The sequence below is a fragment of the Cornus florida genome, unplaced genomic scaffold (genome assembly GCF_030987335.1).
Source record: "Cornus florida cultivar Cherokee Brave unplaced genomic scaffold, ASM3098733v1 CherokeeBrave_3.0.0_Hap2_Chr02, whole genome shotgun sequence".
Lineage (NCBI taxonomy): Eukaryota > Viridiplantae > Streptophyta > Magnoliopsida > Cornales > Cornaceae > Cornus > Cornus florida.
This window is the reverse complement of record NW_026775572.1, coordinates 21,096,571-21,122,101: the sequence shown is the minus strand read 5'-3', so window position 1 is coordinate 21,122,101 and position 25,531 is coordinate 21,096,571. Positions and strand designations below refer to the sequence as shown.

Below are 25,531 nucleotides of genomic sequence, written 5' to 3'. Positions count from 1 at the left end.
TGTATAGTGACTCGCAGCTGATTGTTCGGCAGGTAAATGGTGAGTACGCAACCAAGGATGACATGATGGGGGCATATCGTTCTGCCGTTCTGCGTAGAGCCAAGGACTTTGCAAAGATTGAATTCATACAGTTGCCGAGGGAACAGAATGCAGATGCAGACCGTTTAGCATGCAGTGCTTCGAGTTGCGGTGAAACATTGGCGAGGGTGATTCCAGTGGGAATAGTGACCCAGCCGTCCATTTTCGAAGAACCGATGGACTCGGACCCTTGGCAAGTCAACGTCATACCGTATGAACCGAGTTGGATTGACCCAATCATTACCTATATTCGAGATGGCGTTTTGCCTATGCAAAGAGATGAAGCTAGGAAACTCAAAAAGAATGCTGCCAAGTACGCCATCGTGTGGAACCAGCTGTACAGAAGGTCCTATTCTGGCCCGTACTTGAAATGTGTCACCCCCGCGGAGTCGCAGCAGGTATTGCGAGCTATTCATGAGGGTGTGTGTGGCAATCATTCTGGGGGAAGATCGTTAGCGCATAAAGCAATGACACAAGGGTATTTCTGGCCAAACATGTCAAGAGATGCGGAGGAGTTCTCTCGAAGGTGCGATAAGTGCCAACGATATGGACCAATGATCCACCAACCACCTGAGGAATTGCACGTAATGGCCTCGCCGTGGCCTTTCGCGCAATGGGGGATGGATGTGGTCGGTCCTCTGCCAACTGCAAGAGCTCAGAACAAGTATGTGTTACTGGCCACGGATTATTTCACTAAATGGGTGGAGGCAGAACCGTATCCTAGCGTGACTCAGACTCAGGTGAGACGATTTATCTGGAACAACATTATCTGCCGCTTCGGTGTTCCCAGAACAATAGTCATGGACAATGGCACAAACCTCGACAGCAGGCAAGTAAGAAAGCTGCTGGAGGAGTATGGAATCAACCAGAAGTTGGCTGCAGTAAGTCATCCTCAGGCTAACGGACAAGCAGAAATCACAAACAGAACCATTTTCGCCTGCATTAAGAAGAAGCTGGAAGACCATAAGGGGAAGTGGTTGGATGAACTCCCGAACGTTCTATGGGCTTACAGAACCACCCCAAGGCGGCCGACTGGGGAGAGCCCGTTCGCAATGGCGTATGGTACCGAAGCAGTTATACCGGTTGAGCATTTAGTCCCCACTATCAGAAGCTTAGCATGGAGTCGAGATCAGAACGACAAGATGTTAAGACTGAACCTCGATATGATAGACGAAAGGAGGGACGCAGCGGCTATAAGGCTAGCATCGTATCAGCAAGTGCTGGCGAATAGTCACAATAAGAGAGTAAAACACAGGGATTTTGCCCCGGGCGATCTGGTTCTGAAAAGAAAGGTGGGGATGGTCAAAAAAATGATGCCACCCTGGGAAGGCCCATACAGAATTGCAGAAGTCATTGGCAAAGGGGCATATACGTTGGAAACCATGGCGGGAAAGTTGGTCAGCAAGCCCTGGAACGCCACGTCTCTGAAGAGGTACTACCAATAGAAGCTAAGTTCTGGCTTTAATTGGATGTTATTTGTTGTCAATCAAATACGTATGAATGAGCAAGTTACTGGAATTTACAAAAAAAGAATTTTATTTTCCAATGGTCTACTATAAAAATTCAAAGCTAAGTGGCAAGTGGCATTCTAGCCGAGCGCCAGGCACTTAAGCAAGACAAGTGGCAGCTGGCACTATAAGCCGAACGCCAGACACTTGCTAAAAATTTAAAGCCAAGTGGCAAGTGGCATTCTAGCCGAGCGCCAGGCACTTAAGCAAGATAAGTGGCAGCTGGCACTATAAGCCGAACGCCAGACACTTGCTAAAAATTTAAAGCCAAGTGGCAAGTGGCATTCTAGCCGAGCGCCAGGCACTTAAGCAAGATAAGTGGCAGCTGGCACAATAAGCCGAATGCCAGACACTTGCTAAAAATTTAAAGCCAAGTGGCAAGTGGCATTCTAGCCGAGCGCCAGGCACTTAAGCAAGATAAGTGGCAGCTGGCACTATAAGCCGAACGCCAGACACTTGCTAAAAATTTAAAGCCAAGTGGCAAGTGGCATTCTAGCCGAGCGCCAGGCACTTAAGCAAGACAAGTGGCAGCTGGCACTATAAGCCGAATGCCAGACACTTGCTAAAAATTTAAAGCCAAGTGGCAAGTGGCATTCTAGCCGAGCGCCAGGCACTTAAGCAAGATAAGTGGCAGCTGGCACTATAAGCCGAACGCCAGACACTTGCTAAAAATTTAAAGCCAAGTGGCAAGTGGCATTCTAGCCGAGCGCCAGGCACTTAAGCAAGACAAGTGGCAGCTGGCACTATAAGCCGAATGCCAGACACTTGCTAAAAATTTAAAGCCAAGTGGCAAGTGGCATTCTAGCCGAGCGCCAGGCACTTAAGCAAGATAAGTGGCAGCTGGCACTATAAGCCGAACGCCAGACACTTGCTAAAAATTTAAAGCCAAGTGGCAAGTGGCATTCTAGCCGAGCGCCAGGCACTTGCCGTACAAACACACGGCGAAGCTAATATAAAAAGAAAAAGAGAGAAAAGATATGTATGTACTGAAGATAAGTTGAATAAAGCACAACACATAGGGAAAAAGGGTTCTGTCATTTCATTAATATTGAACATTGAGTTTACAAAAGAGAGATGTCCATCATTACAAGAAGATATGAACTAGAAGAATTCGAAGGAGCCCTAGCTAGACGCCTCAGTACCAACAGCATCCTGGTCTTGCCGACTCGCCTCCTCGGCCCCATCAGCCGCCTCACCCTCGTGAGGTGGGGAATCCAGGTGAATGACTGAATCGTTCGGCTGGGGTTCAGCGTCAGCAGAGGCTATAGAAGGAGCCACGGTTGACGATTGGGGAGCAGTCAGTGGCAGAGCAGTAGGAGGAGCGGTGATGATCCTTGAGGATGCGATGTCCTGGCACTCATCAAATATACGTTCAGCTTCGGTGGGTTCTGGGTCGACATAGACCCCCAGAGGCTCGATCCCCAGATCCTTGTCTACCTCATCCGGAGTGGAGCTGGTCTGTCCCTCATCCGGAACCCGGTCGGCGAAACCTTCCCGGAATCCTTGAGCATACCGAAGAGCACCGACCCTGGAGAACCGAGCGTGAAGGGCCAGCATCCCACCACCCACTCTGCTGATCGCGTCGATCAGAGCGGTACGCTCGTCGAGAGCTCTTTTTTCAAAGGCCATCCGAGCAGACTGTTCATCAGCTAGAAGGCGCTGGAGTTCTGCCTTCTCTTCTCTGATTGATTCCCGCTCAGTCTGCCAGACGCTCTTCTCAAGCTGGAGGGCGTCCTTCTCATCCTGAAGGGAATCATTCTCCTTCTTCAGGACATCTCTCTCTTGCTCGGCTTTGTCAAGCCGAACCAGCGCCTCGGTATTCTTCATGGCAAGGAGGTCGTTTTCTTTGTTAGCCACCTCCAGGCTGTCAGAATACTTTCGGGCCCTGGCATTCCCCATCTCCACCTGCTTCTGCATGGCCATCATTCCGAACAATGTCTGCATAGGTGCACAATAAAAACGGTTAAACCAATAGTCAGAACGGGCGAAGGCAAGACCAAGTAATATAAGAGAATCCATGAGTTAGAAAATAAAAGTCACCTCCATAGCAGATTGGGGAAAGCGACTGAACACGTCCTTCTGGGAAAGACCCTTTGCCGCTTCAAGGTCCTTCGGAGTCCACATGCTCCTGTAGTAGGCCACAGCGGTCTGGCCATCCTTCAGCATGGTCTCGTTCGGTTTCACGAACGTCCCATCCGTTCGGGTGTATCGAGGGGCCCATGGCGGTAGGCTGGGGATAGAAGGTGGGCCCGAAGCAGAAGCAGAGCCACCAGCTGCGGGAGGCCCAGAGGGAGAAGGAGCTCTGATCGCTCGGTGCAAGAGAGTACCCGGCCCAGAGACCCGGGTCCTTCTAATGAGAGGCTCCTCCTCCGGATCGATTTCACTGTCAGGATGAGGCCTTTTGCCTCGCTCTTTGTCCCGACCGCCCCCCGCAGCAGCAGGAGCTATGGTAGCTGGGGAGGGCGCGTTCTGGTTGGCAGCAGGGGCGCTGGCAACAGGGTTAGTAGCCACTGCGCTCGGGACAGTGTCAGATATGGTGGCTGAAGAAGAAGCCGACGCTGGAGAGGAGGTCGCCCCAGCAGCAGGAGTGGCTGGGGGAGTATTTTTCCTCCTGCCAAAAGAGGGAATCTGCAGTCTGCTCATATTGTAGCCAAGTGATGAGAGCGCAAAGAGGTTGTCTGAAGTGAGGAGATCTGAGCAGGAAGGAATATCGTTCAGAACGTATCTCTTCAAGTAGTTACTCCTATCCCTGCAAACACTATAGCTCAAGTCATCACAAGGTATTCCCAAGGAGCGGCATAAGTAAGTGCAAAAACGAGGAACGCATGTTTCACAGGGGCAGTCATGTTTATGGGATTTGAATTTTTTATAGGAGGAGACAGAGCAGACACCAAAGGCGCTCGGGATTGGGTAATCCTCTGCAGCCGGCGAAGACCAAGCCCCACTAATGCCCACTATGCTATCCCTCCAACCCTTTTCAGATTTTATTGTGTCAGTGCATATGGACATCTTCTCGAACGGGTAGAGGTGGTAGAAGGGCTCGTTAGTACGGATCTTACTGACCTTATAGCACAGAAGGAGGTCTATGAGGTCAAGGTCCAAATTTCTGTCACGCATCAATAAGAGCATAACAGATATGATCCTAAAGAAGTTGGGGTTGACCTGCAGAGGGGATATCCCCAATCTATTGAAGACATAACTAAAGAAAGGGTGCAGAGGGAACCTAACAACATTCAATTGAAGGTTCGTGAATAAGACTTCGCCGGGCAGGAGGCCGGCGCCGGTCGTAATATTAACGTCTTGGGGGCAAACCCTAACTTCGATGTTGTCAGGAAGTCTAAGTCTCATACGAAGAACACCCAGATCTACAACCATGGTGGAAGTGCTAGAAGAATCTAAAAGAGGGAAAATGGAAGCCTGCCGAAAGTAAAAAGAACGAAACTAACCTCGGAGGACTGCAAGATCGCTGGGAGAATGACTCTCGAAGGATTTCACCGGAAAAGGCTTAGCACAGTTCTAGAAAGAGGGAGACTTGGCTGATGATGGAGACGGTAAAGGGAAATGAAGTGGAATTCTAGAGCATTATAAAGGCAAGGGGGCCCGAGGGCCGAAGCGTCGGGAAGGCAAGAAATCCCTCGAGCCCCGGAACATTGATTCTGGATCTGACCGTTCGCTCCCCCACGTGGTTATCTCGAGCCGTCAGCGTCATGATGAGACGCCATCAATAATTACCCCTTATTAAATAAGGGGCAATTATGGGGGCAGTTGAGGAGGCCCCGGATGACATGGGCCAGGTCCGACTCGCAAAACACAACCTTCAGTCCGAACAGCTGGGTCAGCCCATAGAAAGACACTGCCATATGGGCCGAGCAGGAGTAAGCCCATCAAGGGTGACCAGGGCTTACAGAGGAATAGGCCCAGGTCCAGCAATTAGTAAATATCTTGTAAATATCTTGTAAGTATCTATAAATAGGAGTTGGAATGAAGAGGAGAGGGATCTTTCCGGGTTGAGGTGTAAGAATTCTAGAGAGAGAAAGAATAGAAGGAGATTCTTGCATCTTCACAACCCGAATACGATTCAAACTCATAAAATTCAATTGAATTTATGAATACAATTGTATTCAATTGTATAAACCCGAATAGAAGGAGACAATTCAATTTGACTGATTTTTTTAAAATTTTAATCTTCTGTTATTTGTATTATTAGACTGGAGAGAGATTGATAATATGGGTAGATTTAATGTAATTGTAATTGCACCACCATCACAATGTAAAATTTCAATAATTAATTTATTTTGTTTGGCTTTATTTGTTGTATTTATTTAGGGTCAATTGGTATCTATTTTCATTTTTTGTTGGTGGGGTGTGTTTAATATTGATCGGAAGTATGTGGGGTAAAATAAAATTTGTTGCTTGAAAACAAAATAAGGAAAATATGTTTTTGTTTGTTTGTTATTTTTGTTTTTATTTATTTTTAATAGAAGACATGTTTGTTAAAAAACTGTGTTGAGAAACAAACTGAATCCTTTGAAAAGGTCACCTAGTGTTCTATTTTTTTTGCCCTCCCTGCAACTGTGTTAAAACATTAGAAAACACCATTATTATTAATTCCCTGTAGAAAAAGAAAAAAAAAATTAACGGTTTTCTTCTTAAAAAAAAAAATGAAAAAAGAAAAGAAAAGAACTAAAATTACTTTGCTTCTAAGAATGGAGATACTTTGATCAAATGCCAATTTAAAACTTTTTAAAATTATTATTAATTTAGCCACCATCAGAACAACAAATGAAAGTAATTACTAAAGAAAAGAATTGAAAATTTTCCTTTCTGATCATCAATACTTTGGCAGAGAGCACTCCTTTGGAAGGTTGTTGTGGAATCTATTGTTATCTTGGCAATAGTCATATATGAGGTGGTACTTCCTAACCCATTTGAACAATCTTCTCTGTGTCCTTGTAAGAGAGCTGTACCTTTCCTTGTTCCACCAATTGGTAGGGCTATCTGCCCTACAGAACCTTGCATTCCCTTTCCACACACAAGCATCAATCTTGTAGTTCCTGAATGAGGCTATGAAGGGACCCTTTGACCAGTCAATCTTGTCTTTTCCCCCTCGTGTCGCCCAGCTGTCACCGTTCCATAGGCTGATTTTGAGGCTCATTGGCTGCCACCTAGGATATGCCACTCCCTTGTCTGCATGGTTTCTGTACGTTCTGATTGGAACCCAATCCACCATGAATCTACAAGAAGAAGAAACAACTACATATTAACAAAATAAAGGAACATATTCTTTATCTTACAATGGTTATGTTTTACTATGAAGTGGTGGGTCTCACACACTCTCCTATCTCACAATCGTTGTGACGGTGTCGGGAATTGTAGCATTGCTTCTAAAATAATTGTCAAACAACTTTTGCAACTTTTTCCTCTGACTAAATTGATCATACTTTTGTTAAAAGTAATCGCTTGCAAGTAAAAATTAAGATGTAAAATTGAAAAATGAGGGATATTGGCTACTCTGCAGTCTTTATTTTAGTGATTATGTATACATATATACCATATTCGCATAATTATGTTTAGGTGTATTTATATAAATTCTGTTCTGTTGGTTATTTCTAAGGCTGTCCTCTTAACTCTTACCTAAAAATGTTGGGTACATGTTTTGACGGGATAGCTCAAATGAATAGAATTTTCAAAAGTAATATATCAAATTAGTTTGAAGATAGAGATGGCTTACACTATTTGGTGAAGGTTCCATAGTATAGAATAGGTATGGAAGTCCTTTGTTGGATCAAACCACAGATTAATTCTCTGTTCTCTGTTACCAAATCCATCCGCGAAAACATTTGTTTGAAGAATATATGGCTTCCCAGCCACATTGCCAAGGAATTCAAAATCTATCTCATCTCGATTTGGTTGATCAGATGTGAGCTGCATTCACAAAACAGATCAGTGGTGGTGAGCAATTATGTGAAAGAATAACATACTAAAGAATGAGAAGTGTTTTTGCTTACATAAAAGGCCACAACTGTGCCTGCAGAGTGACCTGGTACCAATTTTATTTGCATGTCTATCTCACCGAACAAGAACATGTCATTTGAAGCAAAACCAGAACCTAGAGAAAGTTCAATGAGCAAAAAATGCATAAGAGAATGAAAATTCAGAGTGACAACTACTTGTTTTTCGCATTTTTGTGAAAAAAAAAAAAAAAAAAAAAAAAAAAAAAACCTGATTCTTGGTCGAGTTTCAAGCTTCTTGCTCGGCCATCAGCAGAAGTGTTCACATGGCTAGGAGACCACGTTACAAAGAAATCCTTGTTGAAATCCCCTGTAGAAACTAGAGAGGCTAACGAAGTATCGATCACATTCATAGCAAAAATCCCAGTAAAGACAATGAGTCTGAAAAACTTGTTCATCGTTTCTTTGAATGGTTTGTTACGGTGGAGTATAGGAGGATGGAGGACAGACTATATATATATATATAGGTATTGTACCTTAGGGTGGTGAAGATGTGAAAAGAACCAATGCAGGTTTTGTTTTAAGCAAGAATATCTTTAGAAGGAAGCAAAGGAATGTTTGGCTGTTGGTATCTTATAATATGATTAAAGTTTTTAAGAGTGAATTAGTGTCTCATTTGCATATGATTACAAATGTAAATATTGATATATATAACAAAAATTGCAGTTTAGCTAATTTATTTACAGCTTCTAAGTCTCTGGTGTTGATTTGACTCAACCAATTGCATAAAGTTTGTGTGTACTATTCAATTTTATCATGTGAAGGAGCAATTTATTCCAAGCTTTACCCTTTGGCTTTTATCGGCAAGGGGCTTTAGCAGAAAGTTTATGAAAGTCCTTTCACTTGTGCTTTTCTTTTCAAGATAACTTCAAGCTTTCAAGCTTCTATTATTATTCTTTGAAAAACTTCAGTTCATTCCTTTCCTCTAATTTGCTCCTTGTACAATAGTGGCTCAATTATTTGAATCTAAAGTAGTTTTGGATAAAGCAGTTTGTTGTAGTGACTTAGTACTAATCATTGTGACACTTGAATAACTTCATAAGCAAGCAGATTTCATAGTTAAGCATAATTTAATGTGGAAAACTTGAGTTTGATCTAATCTTTGTCAAAGATAGCTTTTGGCATCATTAGTCTCGGAAGATTTATTTCCTTGAAAGAAAAGAACAAAGCAGAGGGACGACCATTCTTACCCACTTAAGCCAACCCGTTGACACGAATCTTTACAACAGAGAGGTTAAAAGAGTACTTCAACTTCTATTAAAAATAAAAAATTCTTATACAAGTCTAATGTGGAACTTTTGGCAGTTGCATACTAGCAATTGATGGCACCCTGAACCTGAATGCAAGCAGGTATATACGAAACTTTGATCCTGCAAGTCAATAATGGTTAGAAAATGCATCCTAAATAGTAAATACTAGTGCGAAGTTCTACAAGTTGATATTAACAAGTCTTAATGACTTGTGTTGAATAATGACACCGAAAGCACAATCATTTATGGAACTCAATAAACAACAAATTTTAGGGGAAACAGTTGAAATGAAGCCTCAAACAGGCAAATGGAGGTAGCATCGTACTCAAGCAATGTAGATTACAAGTACTCTGACTAAAAAGATAAAAAGATTTATTTAAGGTAGTAACTTGCCCGAACTGAATGCATGAAAGTATCAAACAGGCAGAAATAAATGATGTAGCATAAAACTGATGAACCTAACGATTAAATCATTCAAATGAAGCACAGGCAACACCATTTATTATTATTTTTCTAACAATACAAAGTACAAAACTTCATATGCCCAAATTTTAGAAACCTCTCTCTTAGGCTACCTTTGTATTTCAAAATGATTAGAGACAGAAAGAGCCAGAAATTAAGTTCAGGGGCATAATGTAATAAAATTTATAGAATTAAACATACAAAAATGAATTTTTAAAAGTTAATGGGGGCAGAAATTAATTCCTTTTAAAAATATACATACAAAAATAAAATTTTGTAAAGTTGAGTGGGGGTGGAAATTAAATTTTTAAAGAAATGTACATGCAAAAATGAAAATTTTAAAGTTGAGGGGGACAAATTTTAAATTTTTAAAAATTATACATATAAAAATGCAATTTTTAAAAAGTTGAGGGGAGCCCATGCCCCCAACCCAAGCTTGAACTGGCTCCATCCATGATTAGAGAAAGGAAAGGAATGAAAAGTTCAAAGATAAATTATACAAATTTTTCTTATAATTTATTATAGTTACAGAGATCTTCTTTGTGGTTTGAAAAATTATTCGGACTTTCTTTAAAAATAAAACTATCTTACACAACCGTCAAAATGACTAATAAACTTATTTAATCTATTGAAATACCCTCAAATTATTATAATAAATAACTAACTATCCATAAAATTTTATATATATACTAGTATATATATAATGAATCACTTTGTCTGTCTCTCTTTCCACCTACCCCCAAATCTGCAAAATGGCCATCCCACCATGGCGTTTAACCAATTCATGAACAAACACCACCACCGACCACCCATAACCAACTACAATCGTCTTTGTTTTTTTGCCTCCCTTTCTCCTCTGTAATGAACAATGTCACCAACGACCACCCACCACCGAGAAGTTTTTTTTTTTTTTTTTGGCTTTCTATCTCCTCTCTCTATGAACAGCCACTAACCACCACCATCCTCACCCGGTCACCTCCAAACCACCGGCACAATCTCCACCCTGACAACCACCACTAACAGGACCCATTACCCACAATCAAAATCCAAAAAATAATAATAATAAAAATTCCGCCATTGAATGTGATAGAAGGGGACTGTAGGATAGTTTCATTTTTAAGAGAGGTTCAAATAATTTCAAAAATGAAAGGTTCATGTTAAACATGTGGCTCAATTTGAGGCTTGCATCACCCATGATATTATCAAGATTCTTGGCCTCTAAGAATGTGTGCCCAGCAAGTCTTTTGAGTGGTCACCAAGTAGCCTCATTTTAGTGTCCCATTTTGGCTATAAATAGCCTTGCCCTCCATGGTGTTGAAGTATCCAAGATCATCAATGAGTATTTTGTAATATCAGTTAGAGTGAGAGATTTTGGGTATAATTGGATTTTGGGTGTGAGCCACTTAACCTTGTATCTCTTTATTTCTATAGTGAAATATTATTCTGTCTTCTTCCCGTGGACGTATGTATAACCGAACCACATAAATCCTTGTCTCGTTTGTATGTGTGCCATTTTATTTTCTTCTCATTTATTTTTCTTTTGTTCTCATAAACTCCTATTCGATCCTTTTTTCATAACAAACTGGTATCAGAGCTCGGGTTCGTGTATATTGTGTACAAATACTGTTCACACGTACAATATTGTTCACATATACTATTCGGGTACTATTCACAAATTCGGTATTTTTCACCGAGTAATTTTTTGGGGAGTTTTTTGAGATGTCGATTGGATATGAGATTGAGAAATTTGATGGCAAGATTAGCTTCAGTCTTTGGCGCATTAAGATGCAGGCCCTACTGACTCAGCAAGGTCTAAAGAAGGTGTTGTTCGGAAAGGACAAGTTGCCAACAGTTGTGTCTAATGAAGACAAGGATGAGGTCGATGAAAAGGCGCGCAGTGCGATTATTTTGAATCTAGTTGATGAGTTGCTGCGTGAAGTTATTGATGAAGACACGACGGCAAAGTTGTGGCTGAAATTGGAGAATCTGCATATGACGAAATCCCTCACTAACAGACTTTACCTAAAACAAAGACTCTACACCCTTCGTATAAAGGAAGGTATGCCTCTTAAGGAGCATATTGATAATTTCAATTCTATTAATATGGATTTGAAAAATACTGATATTAAAATTGATAACGAGAATCAAGCCCTTATTTTGTTGTATTCTTTGCCTTCTTCATATGAGTATTTTGTTACCGCACTGCTCTATGGAAAAGACACCATTAGTATGGAGGATATTAAATCCTCATTGAACTCTCAGAAGTTGAGGAAAAAGGTGTTTGAGAATATTGGAGATGAACAGGCTGAAGGTCTATTTGTAAGAGGCAAATGTGGGACAAAGGGTTTTGCTAGTAAGGGCAAATCTATATCTCATAAAAATGTGGAATGTTACTACTGTCACGAGATAGGGCACATCATCAAGCACTGTCCCAAACTAAAGGCAAAGAATGAGAATGGCAAAGAAAAGGTTCAAAAAGCAGCTTCTTTGGCAACTGCTACAACGAGTGATTCGGAAAATGACGATTATGTTCTCATGACAACCTTGTGTTCAGGCATGTCATTTAATGACAGTTGGATTCTTGATTCTGGTTGCTCCGTTCATATGTGTCCCAGTAGGGATTCTTTCTCTTCTTATAAAGTAGTGAAAGGTGATTCGATTTTGACGGCGAACATGAAAGCTTTCAAAATATTGGGAATTGGAACAGTTAAGATCAAGACGCATAATGGGTTGGTGAGAACATTGTCAGATGTGCGACATGTACTGGATCTGAAGATGAATCTTATTTCAGTAGGTATGCTAGACTCCGTTACAAGGTTGTAACAGAAGGTAGAGCAATAATGGTCGTGATGGATTCTCTTGTGGTGCTACAGGGCATCAAAGTGAAAAATTCGTATTTTCTTCAAGGGAATACAGTAACAGGTGGAGCTTCTATAGGGTCTTCTACAGTTAGCAGAAATCTGCGTTCAGGTGTTGGCAAAAGAAAAACTAGAGAGATAAGTGACGATCCTAGTTCTCAAAAGGGTTGTGAGGGGACTACACAATATGGAGGGAGAATGAAATCTGTTTTCAGATGGCAACCGAAATTGCAGCAGTCCTTACAGGGAGGCAGACCTATGAGAACAGGTGTGATATTGGCTTGTAATAATCTTAGTGGCAATGAGATAGTCCATTTGAGTGCCATTAAGATGTGTAGAAGGCAAGTAATTAGTCACAATAAAGATGCGAGGAAAAGTCAAGGACGTCCTATTCTCCACAAGGGTGAAAAGATGACTTTTCATTACCAACCGGTGGTTAGTGGGCGGTTGCTGAAGGTTGCTGAAGGAGATGTCAAACTTGGAATTTCTGAGGTTGCTTTTGGTAAGCATTTAAAGTTTGACACAAATACTGGAAGTATACTTGTGACTGCGCAAGACATGTATGGGTTGAAGAATGAGAGTCCGAGGGTTAAGTTTGAGGATGACTCAAACTTAACTCAAATTCTTAATTAATTTGTTTTGTGGAGAAGACAGTTTGTTTAGCAGAGATACAGTGGCTTATTTGAATTTTCGCCAAGGTGAAAATTTGTTAAACATGTGGCTCAAATTGAGGCTTGCATCACCCATGATGTCATCAAGATTCTTGGCCTCCAAGAATGTGTGCCCAGCAAGTCTTTTGAGTGGTCACCAAGTAGCCTCATTTTGGTATCCCATTTTGGCTATAAATAGCCTTGCCCTCCATGGTGTCAAAGTATCCAAGATCATCAATGAACATTTTGTAATATCAGTTAGAGTGAGAGATTTTGGGTGTAATTGGGTTTTGGGTGTGAACCACTTAGCCTTGTATTTCTTTATTTCTCTAGTGAAATATTATTCTGTCTTCTCCCCGTAGACGTAGGTATAGTCGAACCACGTAAATCCTTGTCTCGTTTGTGTGTGTACCATTTTATTTTCTTGTCATTTATTTTTCTTTTGTTCTTATAAACTCCTATTCGATCTTTTTTTCATAACAGTTCAAATAATTTTCAAATTATAAGAAAATCCTTGTAATTATAAAAAATTATAAAAGAGATCCGTATAATTTATCTAAAGTTTAAATAACTACCAAAAATAGGCCAATCCGAGTTTTTCCTTTCCCCAACCTAAAATAGTTGTTAAATTAATAAAAATGACGAGAGATCTATTTTGTCAAACAATTGTATCATTTCGTTTATTAAGAAATCAAGTGAGTTTGAAAATATTTTTTTTAGAGTAATAAAATATTCCAACCCAATTTATACCAATGTATAAACTCTCAATTTCAAAAGTTACATGAGACCGTGTCCAACTAGCTTACTTGTATGTATAGTTGATAAAGTAAAATAATTGCACCACAGACTATCCATTATCAACTTTCTTTAATGGTTGATAAGGTTGTTTATGGGTGACATTAATGATCATGACTCGTGAGTCCCCAGCCCAATTAAACTTCAAAAAAGGGCCGTTAGCAAAATCGTGATACTCCTGCACCTTTTGATTAAGTCACAATTGCTGCAAGTAGCCCAAAGTTGTTGAAATTTTAATAGGTGGGGGAATGGGTTAGGGGAGAGAAGTGACCCGTTTGAGTTGGGTCGAATAAAGAACATGTTATGAGCTATTGTGATAAAGAGGGTTTCAGGCTTACAAGAGCGTGTAGACATCACTATCCAACAATTCAAATTTTTAATTCGAATGGCAAGGATCCGACCTATCACAAATTGTACGAGAGCTAACTCATTCTTTAACTTCTGTGTCACACCAAACATCCAAATAGAAGACTGGGTGAGTCATTATTGGATCTTCTTGCTGAGAGTGATTTATAAAGACGAGTAGACAACACTATCTAATAACTTATCCTATTAAATTGAATACCAAACGTCTCATAAGCACTTTGAAATTTTAAATGGATCAAGTGTGGAGAAAGGCAGCCCTCCTCCATACCCAATCCATTACCATCCTTATAACAGGGTGGGTCACAAGACACGATCATTAAACATGAACAAATCCGAAAACCCGACCCATCTGTAGATGCCCAACTCCCAAGTCTATGTATGTACCGTATGTGGAGTATTTTATTGCAAGTAGCCTTGTTTTTGGATCCAAGCATCCAATAGGTAAAGACAGAGAATCGTAGAGGAGCTGTCCAGTCCCAGTACAAATCCAAACCATAACGCAAATCTTTTTCGGTAAGAATTCATTAGCACAAATAGTACTGAAAGAGAAGAGAGACCTCTTTGACTACATACATACATACATACAAGTTAAACCATAACCGGGTCTTTTTTGTCGCTTCTATACAAATTTCTCTTTCTTGCTTCTTAGCTCCTCCAGGTATCATCAATTCTTTCTTCTTCAATTCATGGGATACATATATGTGTGTGCGCGTTTGTGTGTTAATTTTAGATAATATTAGAAATACAGTGATTATTTATTGGATTATTTTTTAAATTGATTTTGTTGATGCTAACCAATTGTAGTGAAATGAGGTTTTGGGTTGTTATGTGGAAGAAATTTTGTTTTGATTCAAGTTTTTGGTTTTTGAAGTTGGCATTATTGCTCAAGGGGTTTTAGGGTTTGTTTATTTGTGGGTTTTTGATGTTTCTCGTTGGGGTTTTGCATAGATTTATAACTTTACCTTGTGTTGTTTGTGCAAGTCTGCTATAATGGTTTTTATTTATTTTTGGGGAAAGATGGAATAGTCTCTTTTGGGAAGAAATTGGAGTTTGTAACTTAGTAATTTGTGTGTGATTATAATAGAGCTGAAATTTGGTAGAACTAAGATTACTTTGAAAGTGTACCCCCTCTCTCTCTATCACACACACAAACAACAAATTCACTCTTCAATGAACACTTTGTTGAAATGATTTTTCTTCCTTTTTTGCAGGTTAAAGGATCTTTCTCGTTTCAGGTATTCTCGGTTTTTTTTATTTTTTTTATGACCTTAAAGAAGCACAAAATACTAATTTCTTTTTTCGTCTTTCTTTTCTCACTATTGTATTTCCTTTCTGTGTGTGTGCAAAATTTGATTTATAAAATTGTGGAACTTAAACTCCTTAAAATTTTAGGTGGGGTGAACTGGAGTATCTTCTAAGAGTTCAACTTTGTTGAGCAGGTTATCTAATAAAGTGTGCCCTGATTTGAACTTTGAGTTGGATTTAACACCTTTGCTCTTGTTTTACCTGAAAATTTGAGGTTCAACTTCGATTCCTACTTATGAAATTCAAAATAGAAAAAGAAAACTTTGGTTGTTACAGAAGTAGAATCATTTTATAAATTCAAAACCATGAATAGGCTTGTTGCGACAATCTTCGTCTTCTAGAGTGAATTATTCTAAATGTATTGGGATAAAAACTCACATACACATTATGGTTTCCTCTAATGCGTTTCATTCACATCTTAAATCTAGGCATCTGCCACAAAAGAGCTGAATGAAACCAAACTTTTGTGTTCGGTTTTTTTTTTTTTTTTTGATAAGTAAGATATCATTAAAGACGCTCAAGAAGGGGAGCAAACCCAAAAGAAAACAAAGGCCGCCTAAGGCGACACTAAAGATTCAAACTATCCACAAACTCCAAAAGATTCCCCATAGATATACAATTATGCCCGAAAACCCAAAAGAATAAAGAAGAGTGTATGTTGTATTTGATAGACCAAATTGTAGATTCTTCTCCATCAAAATATCTTATATTCCTCTCGCGCCACAATCCCCACCATAAACAAAGGGGAGTGGCCCTCCAAGCATCTCTGACTTGGTTCTCCACTATACACCCTCTCCAAGTCTCAAGCATCTCCACTGTGGATTCGGAAAAAACCCACGTCCTGCCAAATGCAACCATTAATAACTGCTACCTGCAACAATTGATTTATATAAGAATGTTACACTTTGCATATTGATTAGAGTAATATGTAAATTAAGTAAAAGTAATGCATCATTAAACTCAATATACAATTTCCAAAATTCTTTCAAAAATATTCCTTTTTTTTCTTTCTTTCACACACAGAGTAAAACTACGGAAAATTAAAGCAGACTGAAGCATCCATTGTCTAATGGATAGGACACAGATCATGTGATTGTTCTGCCCCTTTCTTAAGCTTAAGCAGTGGAATTATCTCGTTCAACACTTTAGAAACTTAAACCATGAATGACATGTTTCAGATTGGTGGTTTATTGTTTTCTGCCTCTGATAAACTCTTGTTGAGATTTGATACATATTGGGTTTCTAGGCAGGTTCCTCGCTTTTTTTAAATAGTGAGAATATTGGGGATTCCATCATGTTCAAGCCTTCTAGTAGAAACCAGAGGTCCAAAGGCGTCAAGATCAAGCGTGTCCTGCAAGTCTGTTTGCTGCTGGCTGTTTGCTCTTGGTTAATTTACCAAGTAAAGCATTCCCATGATAAGAAGAAAGAATTTGATGAAAACAACTTGAAGATTGCTCTTAAAACACTAAGTGGTGATGAAATTTTAAAATTGGGAAGGAAAGATCTCCATCCTCGAGTGGAAGAAACCACTGCAGAAAATGAGAAGCATGATGAAGAAGAAGCAGTAGAAGAAGAAACTGGAGGAGAAGAACAGAACAAGCATGAAGAAGAAGTAGAAGAGCAAGAAGATGATATCAAGATTGAAGAGAAAGAAGATGAGAGAGGGGGTGGAGATGATGAGATAGATGTACATGACATAACGAAAGCTTTTGATGATGATCATGAAGACGAACTCGCTGATGAAGAGGAGAGAGAAGAGGGCGACAAGAAGGAAAGTGAGGAGAAAGATGCTGAAGATAAAGATGGTCAAATTGAGAATGAAAGTTCTTTGGACCAGGATCATGATGGTGGAAGCAATGCTCACGAGGCACGAGAGGAACATTATAAGGCAGATGATGCTTCAAGTGCAGTGACCCATGATACCCAAACTATAAGCATTGAAACTGAGAAAGGAAGCTCAGAGAACTCAGATGAGAATACTGAAATGACTAATCTAGAACAGGAAAATGAAGTTAATAACACTGAGGAAATTGATGATGGACAGAATAGGACAGGATTAATGCTGGGAGATGGTGAAATGGCTGAAAATGGCACTCGTCTAAATGAAACAGCCAATGAAGAAAAGGGTTTTGAGATTGTTTTGCCAAAATCCGAGGATAGCGCACTTTCAAATTCTACAATACAAGTAGAGTCCAACAATCTACTAGAAGTTAGCATCAACTCTACAGAAGTGAGTACGGAAAATCGTGATTTATCCTTGCCGAATGGAACAGAGACCACATCAGACTCAACCCCAGCCCAAAATGCCACAGTAGAATTCTCAACATCCGGCGACGTCTCCAACTTGCAAACCATTTCTCTAGAGCAGGCCAATAACCATATCGTTGCTTTTGATAACAATCAATCTGATTTTAATTCAACACTTTCCACGAAGTCTGAAACTACAGAACCTGTAACCACAGGTGAATTCTCAAATTCCTCTGCTAATTCAGAGTCTGCTATATTGGGAGAGGTCATAAGGTCCAATGCGTCTACTGAAACAGAGAACAGCTCTGGGTCTTCGACAGCAGAGAACATTGATGCAACTCAGAATGAGAAGTCTGACACCAGTGATGAAATGAATGAAACAAATGAAAGCTCCAAAACTGAGAATGAAGTTGAAGTTCAAACCGATGACATTGTTTCGTCCGATTCTTCAATCCTTTTAGAGGAGAAAGAGATTCGGACGGATCCGGATACTTTGCCAGATATTAGAACTGAAGGAAGTAACAGTGAATATGCTGAAGAATGAGAATTCTTGCGCGTGCTCTGTCTATGAATATGCTGCTGAAGAATGATAATTCTTGCACGTTCTGTGTCTATTGTCAAAGGTTTTATTTCTTCTTTGTTATGCTTAACAGACATGTCAGGTCATAAGGGTATTTCTGCTTGATTGTGTGAAAATTGTATCAATATCTAGAGCAGACAGTTTCAACTTCGCAGGCAAAAGGAAGTAGATATTCTTTAAACTTTTAGTGTCTTTTATCTAAATCCCGATCCTTGCAACATGATTTGTTCATTTGTGACGAAATTATCAGCATAGACTGTGATATTGTAAGGTGCTGAAGTAATGTTTTTGAAAGATATCTAGAATGCTTTTGAAGGATATCCCACAATGCTCTTGAGAGACACGAACCCCCTCCCTTTCACTTTGAAAGAAGAGGAGATACCACTATGGCAACATGCCTTGGTGGTGGCTAAATTTCATATTACAGTGGGAACTTTTTAGAAATTCTATTTTCTCCCTCTGGGTGGTCAAACTTGGAAATTTATTACTACTTTTTAGCATGAATGCTCCTATTAGTCATCCAACAACCTGAGATAAGAGGGCAACAACACTTCCTGCATACTGTTTTTTTTTTTTTTTTTTTTGGGAAAGTTAAAGCAATTATGCACACACCCTACCTCCACCGAGGTTTGAACCCCCGATCTCCCCTTTGGGGGAGAAGGGTTGATACCGCTGAGCCATTTGGTCCTTTGGTTACTTTGCGTACTTGTTTAGAAACAAAACTGTTGACTTGAAGCGTTGAAGGTTTTTGAGGAAAATGGTATAGGGCTTAAAATGAGTTCAGATAAATTCTATTGGACTCTTTTCTCAAGGAAAATGATGTTTTTCAAGAATTCTGTTGGTGATTTATGCCAAGTACTTTCATCCAATTGCAAATTTGCAATAGCTTATGATTACAAATCATTACTCAAGGCAGATGATTGTCAATATATTCTTGTCATGGTTGCACTGTTCCATATCAAAAGCCGATTACAATTGTCCATTTATCACCTGATGGGCTAGGTAGGCAAACAATTACCAAACAAGAAAGCTTGAAGAGAGATTCAAGCATTAATAAATCATTCTTCTGAAGACAGTGTTGTAAATATATCAACATCTTGAAGTATTAGTACCAAAATGTTTAAATATCAATCACCTGTTAAGATAGTTGCTAGGATGTGTATGAGATTAGTCATTGTGAGAAAAATAGTGACCGAAGTTAAGCTTGCATTCAATCTTCTCTACTGAGCACTTGCGTTGGCAGAACCAACGTCAAGATTATCGTTTATCGAGATGGAATCTGCAACAAAAATCTCAAACGGGTCTAAGGTGATGCTAAACAAAATTACAAGCTTTGGAAGGCAAATTAGTTCTCTATATGGGAGCAATAAGGGTATACTAGATCATTGTGGTCTCCCTTTTGCTATATACCATGCAGACATGGAACAAGAACGGCTAGTTATGGGATTAAATTGAGTTGGAAGTGTAAAATGTTACATAATCGAATAGTGAATCTCTGGACAAAGCAAGACACAAAAACATACAACTGCAAATGAGATAATGAAGCAGGGTACAGAGACCAAATTCCTCCCTTCATCAGCAAAAATATTGAGCAATTCTGTCTAAAATTTTATTCCCCTTTCACTGAAGGTTGAGGTTGATGGGCATTCCACTGCAACAACATCCATATGATCGATGTGCCTAATCAGAATCATGAGAATTTATTAGTGCTAAGAGAAGGAATTTATAAATTGTGACTGCTTACTGAGGTGTATCCTCGTATGTGTATATACACATACACACTGTGTGTGAGACTGTGTGTGCCCGCGCGCGCAAGAGAGAGAGAGAGAGAGGGTAAAACTATAATAATTCAATAGCAGAAAAGTTAATTCGAAAAACGTCAGAGCAACACATATTTGTATTACCAGTTACTGGATTTTGAAAGATTGTCATATTAGCACTTAAGGAAATAAAATAAAAATAAAAATAAAAGAGGAACAGCATATTAGCTTCATGGTAGACTATTGGTAGTAAAGAATCTGTGTTTCGTTCTTTATCATTTTTGTCAAGCAACAAAACAGGCTCATGAACCATAGAAGAAATAAACTTGTTCAGCAGTACGAGTTAATGAAGAATTTGGCCATATAAAGTGCTCAATGGCAAAGAATTGAAGCCAACCCAAGTATGTACAATTAAAGGTTTTCAAACTAAGCATGTGTGTACCTCAACATTTTTCATTAGAACTATCATTAGCTAAGTGATGGTTCAAAATTGTTTGAATTTAACTTTGCTTTCATGAATTTTCTTCCTATAATAGTGTCCAAAGAATTTGAATCACAACCATATATACACCGGGTCTGTTGGGTGCCAGAGCTCTCCTTTTTCAGGAGAACAATTTTCCAAGTAGGTTGACAATAAACAACTGAACAAGCAATAAAGACAAATATAAAAACAAAAACTAACATAATTAAACAAATCCAATAAACTTAGAAATTATCCAGTTTCGGCAACCCTCTACTCTTTACAAGGCTTCATCTTATAATTTTAGTATCAAGTAATAAATAAAAAAATAATCAGCCTTTCCAGGAAACAATGCCAGATTTCATCTTAATGTGGAAAATCACTATCAGTCAGTGGATGGATGCAACAATGATATAATTAATTTCCATGGAAGCTTATTTTTGTAATAGCGAGTGAAGAAGATAATCAACAGAATCTCCTGTATTGCTTTACTCAGATGATATTAAGCCAAGGATATAATTAATGTCGATGGAAGCTTATTTTTGTAATAGCAAGTGAAGAAGATAATCAACAGAATCTCTTGTATTGCTTTACTCAGCCAAAGTTCCCAAAACGTACTGATTTTTTTTTCCATATAAGTTTACCATTAAAATACACATCAGGAAAAGTTTAAACAGATATGAAATTTAATAATGTAAAGAGATGAAAAATAAATATTGCATTTTGAGAGTTAAAATTCCCACTCTATTATGATAACAGTACTTGCACAACTGTCACCAATCTCAATTTTGTGAAATCAGACAAACAAAATAAGGCTCTACTTTAAAGACAATGAAAGTGGTGCACATTTGGTCATAGCAATGAGTGACTCTAAAATGTAACCACTGGGCTATTAGCCCAACTAGTATAACCTCTCCTCCCTCAAATGAGAAGTGAGGAGTTCAAGCCCCATAGTGGGCATTTGTGGGAGTGTGTGAGTATTTACCTAACCAAAAAAACATGAGAGACTAAATATAATAATGAAAAAATGATGAAAGTAACATTAGGAAAATCAATACCTGCAAAGAAGCTAACAGTCGAGAGATTTCCAATGGCCATTGTCTGGTATATTAGGTATTCACTCAAGAAATGACCAAATGCGTAGATGAATGACAGAAAGGTTGCTATATAGAGTTGCTTGTTTTCAAGATTAAATGCACAGAGAAAGCAGAGAGTGCAAGTAAGTAGAGTCCAGACCCCAAATGTCCTTCCATGAACTTCAGTCACTATAGAGAAAAAAAAAAAAAAAAATGTGAGAGAGAGAAAGAGAGATAAAAGATTGCTCACTGGAAAATCAACCTCATAAAGCATACTGTAATAGTCGCACAAGGAAACAAAAGATATAAACTTTTACAGGCAAAAGGTCATCCAAAGCAGTATATGAACCACAATGAAAATGACATCACTTATAGAATAACTGGTTTTTACAGTTTAGTTTGGCCATGGTGTTTTTAGCAACCAATACAACATATATGGGCAATATGAGTTGATATATACTAGGCGAAAAAAATTTAGATAATCATCTAAAGACAATAAAATTACCAGAAACACAAACTAGAATAATATCGAGTAAAGTGTACATTTTTTTATGGTTGACATGGTCCAAAGATCAGCAAAACTGATTAATTATACTTCAAACGTGCTATTGATATTTAATAGTCATTACTCTCCTTAAAAGTTCCTAATTGGTATAGTCTTCTCCTTATCCTTAGCACCATAAGTTTCTTTTGCAAACTATTTATACTACTCGCTAATATAGATTTCCAATAGAAGACAAGGAGATTTCAGATCCCACATTAATCAAGTTTTTACTTATATTTTTTTCTACTAATAGAATGTCAGTGTTGTATAGGTACCACCTGATTTTTTTTTATGGCAATACATGTTAATAATGCATCAACAACATATACCTAATATCGTCCACAATATATCTTGTTCAAAATTTGCTTTTTGTGTAATGTGAAATGTAAATAAGATTACAGAACCAAATGTAACCCCACAACTACCTATATGTATAACGTATCATACAACAGATCTTGTTAAGCATAAATTCAGGAAGTCCATCCAATATATTAATGAAGAAACAATGTCCACAAGTGTGCATGCATAATTGCACATTAACTTGTCTGCTTTTGGGGGGTGTGTGTTTTTGCACCACGTTATCACCAGAATAGACTATAGAGCAAGGGGGATTATATAGTCAAGGAAATGAAGAAGCGTGTTGAAGACCACAGCATGGAAAAAAGTTTACATTTAACTGGTAGCAGGTATTAAAAATTTATGCTGCATCTTTCCACGGGCAATAATTACTTTAGTGATGAAAAGTTTCTGAACTTGTGTCATGAAGGATTCAAAACTGACACTGCAAGTGTTGTACAGAGACAACACATTGGGACACAGTTATATCAATTACTTCATTATGTTGGCAAATAAGTGAATATGTTCAGCAAGTTGGAGAACATTTAGCATTCTTAACCAATAAGTAACAGAAATTAAAAGACAGCAACGTGTGAGACTGTGAGTATCTTCTCTGAGCATCACACTCTCATCTCTACAAGTGGAGTTTCTGCTAAAATGGTCCATTTATATAATGGATGGATTCAAAATCAAAGGGAATTGAGTTCGCATAAAATGTTGGTGATTTAAGTTGGATTTCAAAGTTCAAGATGACATTAGATTAGATGTATAGGAGAAATATTTCATTATAATAATTGTGCAACTTGAATCCTTGTCGGCATGGATTTAAATTACTCCTTGTCCCTTGTTATTTGAAATTCACATATATAAATCTTTCAAATATATTCATTTGAAATCCATTTAAATCTATCAATTTATATTTATTACATAAGTGAACTTAAATCTACTCATTTGAAATCATTCATTCCAATTGGACCCTTAGAGTCTTATATAGCTAAAAGTTACTACCTACCTTCTCGAAGGGTTTCGAATGTGCATAAACACCATTCAGCCATTCTTTTAGCTTAACTTAAGAGCATAAATAGTGATCAACTAACCAAAACTGGCACCCAAAATTCAAAATTAAATCATCCTCTATCTAATAAGATGTAATTAAAATAACTCATAAGAGAATTGACTAGTTTTGAGTGGAACACATGGTAGCATGTTTTAGGCTCAATTTCAGTAACTCTCGGTGCTTCATCTAAGAATGGGGAGGATTCAATATTCGGGTGTAAACCAACATTACCCCTCTGGCTACAAAGAGAACAGATGAAAAGGAAAGCAGATCTTTCAAAGTCTTAGGTCTGTTTGGTTCAAATTTCTGTGAACAGTTCAAAAAACTGAAAATCAAAGAACTGTTTTTTTTTTTTTTTTAAATGTAAGAATTGATTTCAACAGTAAGAGTCAGTAAACTTTCCTACATATTGTCAACAACCAAACAGAACTCGGATCCAAAGAATCAAGATAAATCCCATTTCATTTCATATATCAACAATCAATTCAAAAGATTGTGCCTGTGTGCACATATGTGTGTGTAGAGAGAGAAGGAAAAGAAGAAAGACTGACTGGGAGATTTTGAGAAGACGGCGAGACGTAGAGCCCAAATGTCGAAGAAACCGAACCAAACGGAAGCGAGTCTGAGTGAACCCACCAACATCAACCACCATCCTAACGCTTTCATTTTCTTCCTTCTCTGTCTTCTGATTGTCGTCAAGAAATATGGATCTTTGTAATCGTTTTAATAACTTTCATCAGATTAAATTAAACGCCCTTCAATTGGAATATTCGGAACACTTGTTTGTCTCCATATTATATAATATTATACATACATAGATATATACACATGTATGTATATATATATATATATCAGCCGCTTTGCCTCGCTACTCTGCCACTCTCCCGCTAGTGAGACTGAAAAGTGAAAACTATCCAAATCTTCATTTAGGTCTCAAATTACAGAGAGAATAATAATAATAATAAATAAATAAATAACAATAATAAAATACGGAGTAATATCATGGCATAAAATTTCTCAAAATCAGCAAGCCCGCAGAGCAATCAAAGCCCAATAGACTCGGGCCTAGGTTTCCAAATTTGCAGGCCGAATTGGCCCGTTATGGCCCTTATATATGAAAATGGAACATTTGAATCTTTCATATTTTAAACGAGTGTGTTCACGAATAAACAAATCTTAAAGATTTGCATCCCTTGAAACACACACATATCACAGATTCTAAATGTTGGTGTTGAATGATCATTACATTTAAAATCCAAAACATGAATCATCATACCCTTCAGTTATAAACAAATTTTGGGACTTAAATCATCAGAATTTATTGGGTCATAAATCAATATCAGAGGGTGATTGGTTGTGCATCACAAAACAAAACAATAAAGATCATTTCATTATTGCATCAATGAACCTTAGATAGGTGAAAATCCTTCACCATTCATGTACAACCATAACTGCAAAATAGAAATTAAAGTCTAGTGAGGTACTAGCCTGACACAGCCACCAATTATGAACAATACACCTTTCAGAAAAACCCATGACCACCATATCCAAAACTCTGGATTGTTTGATTAGTACTACTACTTGAACCGGCATATCTCAGATCATTAGGTTTTCTCTCGAAAGGAAGAACAATTCCAGTACCATTTGTTGCAAAAAATGGCGAACCATTTGTGGTCTCGACTAACAATTTGTTAGTTTGATTTGCTACATTCTTCTTAAGCTCCTCCATGGAGTCCTTAAGTTGTTCAAGCTCCTGCAATCCGAGCTTGTCAATAGGGGCCTCCCACCAGCACCGGCATTGGCTAGCTTTCCTCATCCGATCAAGGGCTTCGCCTGTTTTTCTCCCGGCTTCCAACTCGTTGAGGAGTTGAGTGAGGTGTGAGTTGAGTGCACGAATGCTGGCATCGCGATGAGCCTCAACGAGATGGAGGGCATTGGAGTTTGGTGCAGTGTTCCGAGTGATGAAACGATCCACCATGGCCTCAACATTGGGGTGTCCGAAAGAGAACACCTTCCCTGCAGGGGAGAATACTACAATTGCAGCCTCTACACCACACAGAGTGCAGAGCTCACTTGCCTTCTTGAAAAGGCCTGATCGACGTTTCGAGAATGTGACTTGCAAGTGATTTTTGATCTCTATTTTCGCCATTTTGATCTTTTGTCGACCCATGCTTGGCTTCTTTGCCAT

General features: G+C 38.7%; 4 protein-coding genes across 7 annotated transcripts; 1 reads left to right on the top strand and 3 right to left on the bottom strand.

Annotated features, from left to right (window-relative positions):
* Positions 1-6,158: 6,158 nt before the first annotated feature.
* On the bottom strand, positions 6,159-8,044 carry LOC132294176 (probable xyloglucan endotransglucosylase/hydrolase protein 10). Its single transcript, XM_059791937.1, has 4 exons — positions 7,809-8,044; positions 7,595-7,695; positions 7,318-7,511; positions 6,159-6,820 (listed from the first exon to the last, which is right to left on the bottom strand). The coding sequence occupies exons 1-4, from the start codon at positions 7,993-7,995 to the stop codon at positions 6,418-6,420; spliced, it is 885 nt and encodes a 294-aa protein (XP_059647920.1). The 5' UTR covers positions 7,996-8,044; the 3' UTR covers positions 6,159-6,417.
* Positions 8,045-14,386: 6,342 nt separating this feature from the next.
* Positions 14,387-18,330, top strand: LOC132294175 (uncharacterized). 4 transcript variants are annotated; one of them, XM_059791936.1, is made up of 3 exons: positions 14,387-14,491; positions 15,190-15,213; positions 16,534-18,330. In XM_059791936.1, exon 3 carries the CDS (start codon positions 16,578-16,580, stop codon positions 18,072-18,074), a length of 1,497 nt encoding a protein of 498 aa, XP_059647919.1. In that variant the 5' UTR covers positions 14,387-14,491; positions 15,190-15,213; positions 16,534-16,577; the 3' UTR covers positions 18,075-18,330. The 4 variants fall into 4 exon arrangements, with proteins under 4 accessions (XP_059647919.1, XP_059647918.1, XP_059647917.1 ...); XM_059791935.1 differs by having other exon boundaries at positions 16,530-18,330; XM_059791934.1 differs by having other exon boundaries at positions 14,387-14,636.
* Positions 18,331-19,532: 1,202 nt separating this feature from the next.
* Positions 19,533-24,270, bottom strand: LOC132294174 (ergosterol biosynthetic protein 28). The gene is made up of 3 exons (XM_059791932.1): positions 23,895-24,270; positions 21,389-21,595; positions 19,533-19,790 (listed from the first exon to the last, which is right to left on the bottom strand). The coding sequence occupies exons 1-3, from the start codon at positions 24,007-24,009 to the stop codon at positions 19,720-19,722; spliced, it is 393 nt and encodes a 130-aa protein (XP_059647915.1). The 5' UTR covers positions 24,010-24,270; the 3' UTR covers positions 19,533-19,719.
* A 595-nt stretch (positions 24,271-24,865) lies between these two features.
* LOC132295799 (agamous-like MADS-box protein AGL62) lies at positions 24,866-25,531 on the bottom strand. Its single transcript, XM_059794079.1, has one exon. The coding sequence runs from the start codon at positions 25,529-25,531 to the stop codon at positions 24,866-24,868; it is 666 nt and encodes a 221-aa protein (XP_059650062.1).

Excerpts from the sequence above, each read along its gene's own strand:
- LOC132294175 (XM_059791936.1), top strand. The coding sequence starts at position 16,578 with ATGTTCAAGCCTTCTAGTAGAAACCAGAGGTCCAAAGGCGTCAAGATC.
- LOC132294174 (XM_059791932.1), bottom strand. The coding sequence starts at position 24,009 with ATGAAAGCGTTAGGATGGTGGTTGATGTTGGTGGGTTCACTCAGACTC. Across the intron at positions 21,596-23,894 it reads CGTCTTCTCAAAATCTCCCA|TGACTGAAGTTCATGGAAGG; the intron begins GTCAGTCTTTCT and ends TTTTCTCTATAG. Across the intron at positions 19,791-21,388 it reads GACTGTTAGCTTCTTTGCAG|GCACATCGATCATATGGATG; the intron begins GTATTGATTTTC and ends GATTCTGATTAG.
- LOC132294176 (XM_059791937.1), bottom strand. The coding sequence starts at position 7,995 with ATGAACAAGTTTTTCAGACTCATTGTCTTTACTGGGATTTTTGCTATG. Across the intron at positions 7,512-7,594 it reads GCACAGTTGTGGCCTTTTAT|CTCACATCTGATCAACCAAA; the intron begins GTAAGCAAAAAC and ends TTGTGAATGCAG. Across the intron at positions 6,821-7,317 it reads TGGAACCTTCACCAAATAGT|ATTCATGGTGGATTGGGTTC; the intron begins GTAAGCCATCTC and ends TTCTTCTTGTAG.
- LOC132295799 (XM_059794079.1), bottom strand. The coding sequence starts at position 25,531 with ATGGCAAAGAAGCCAAGCATGGGTCGACAAAAGATCAAAATGGCGAAA.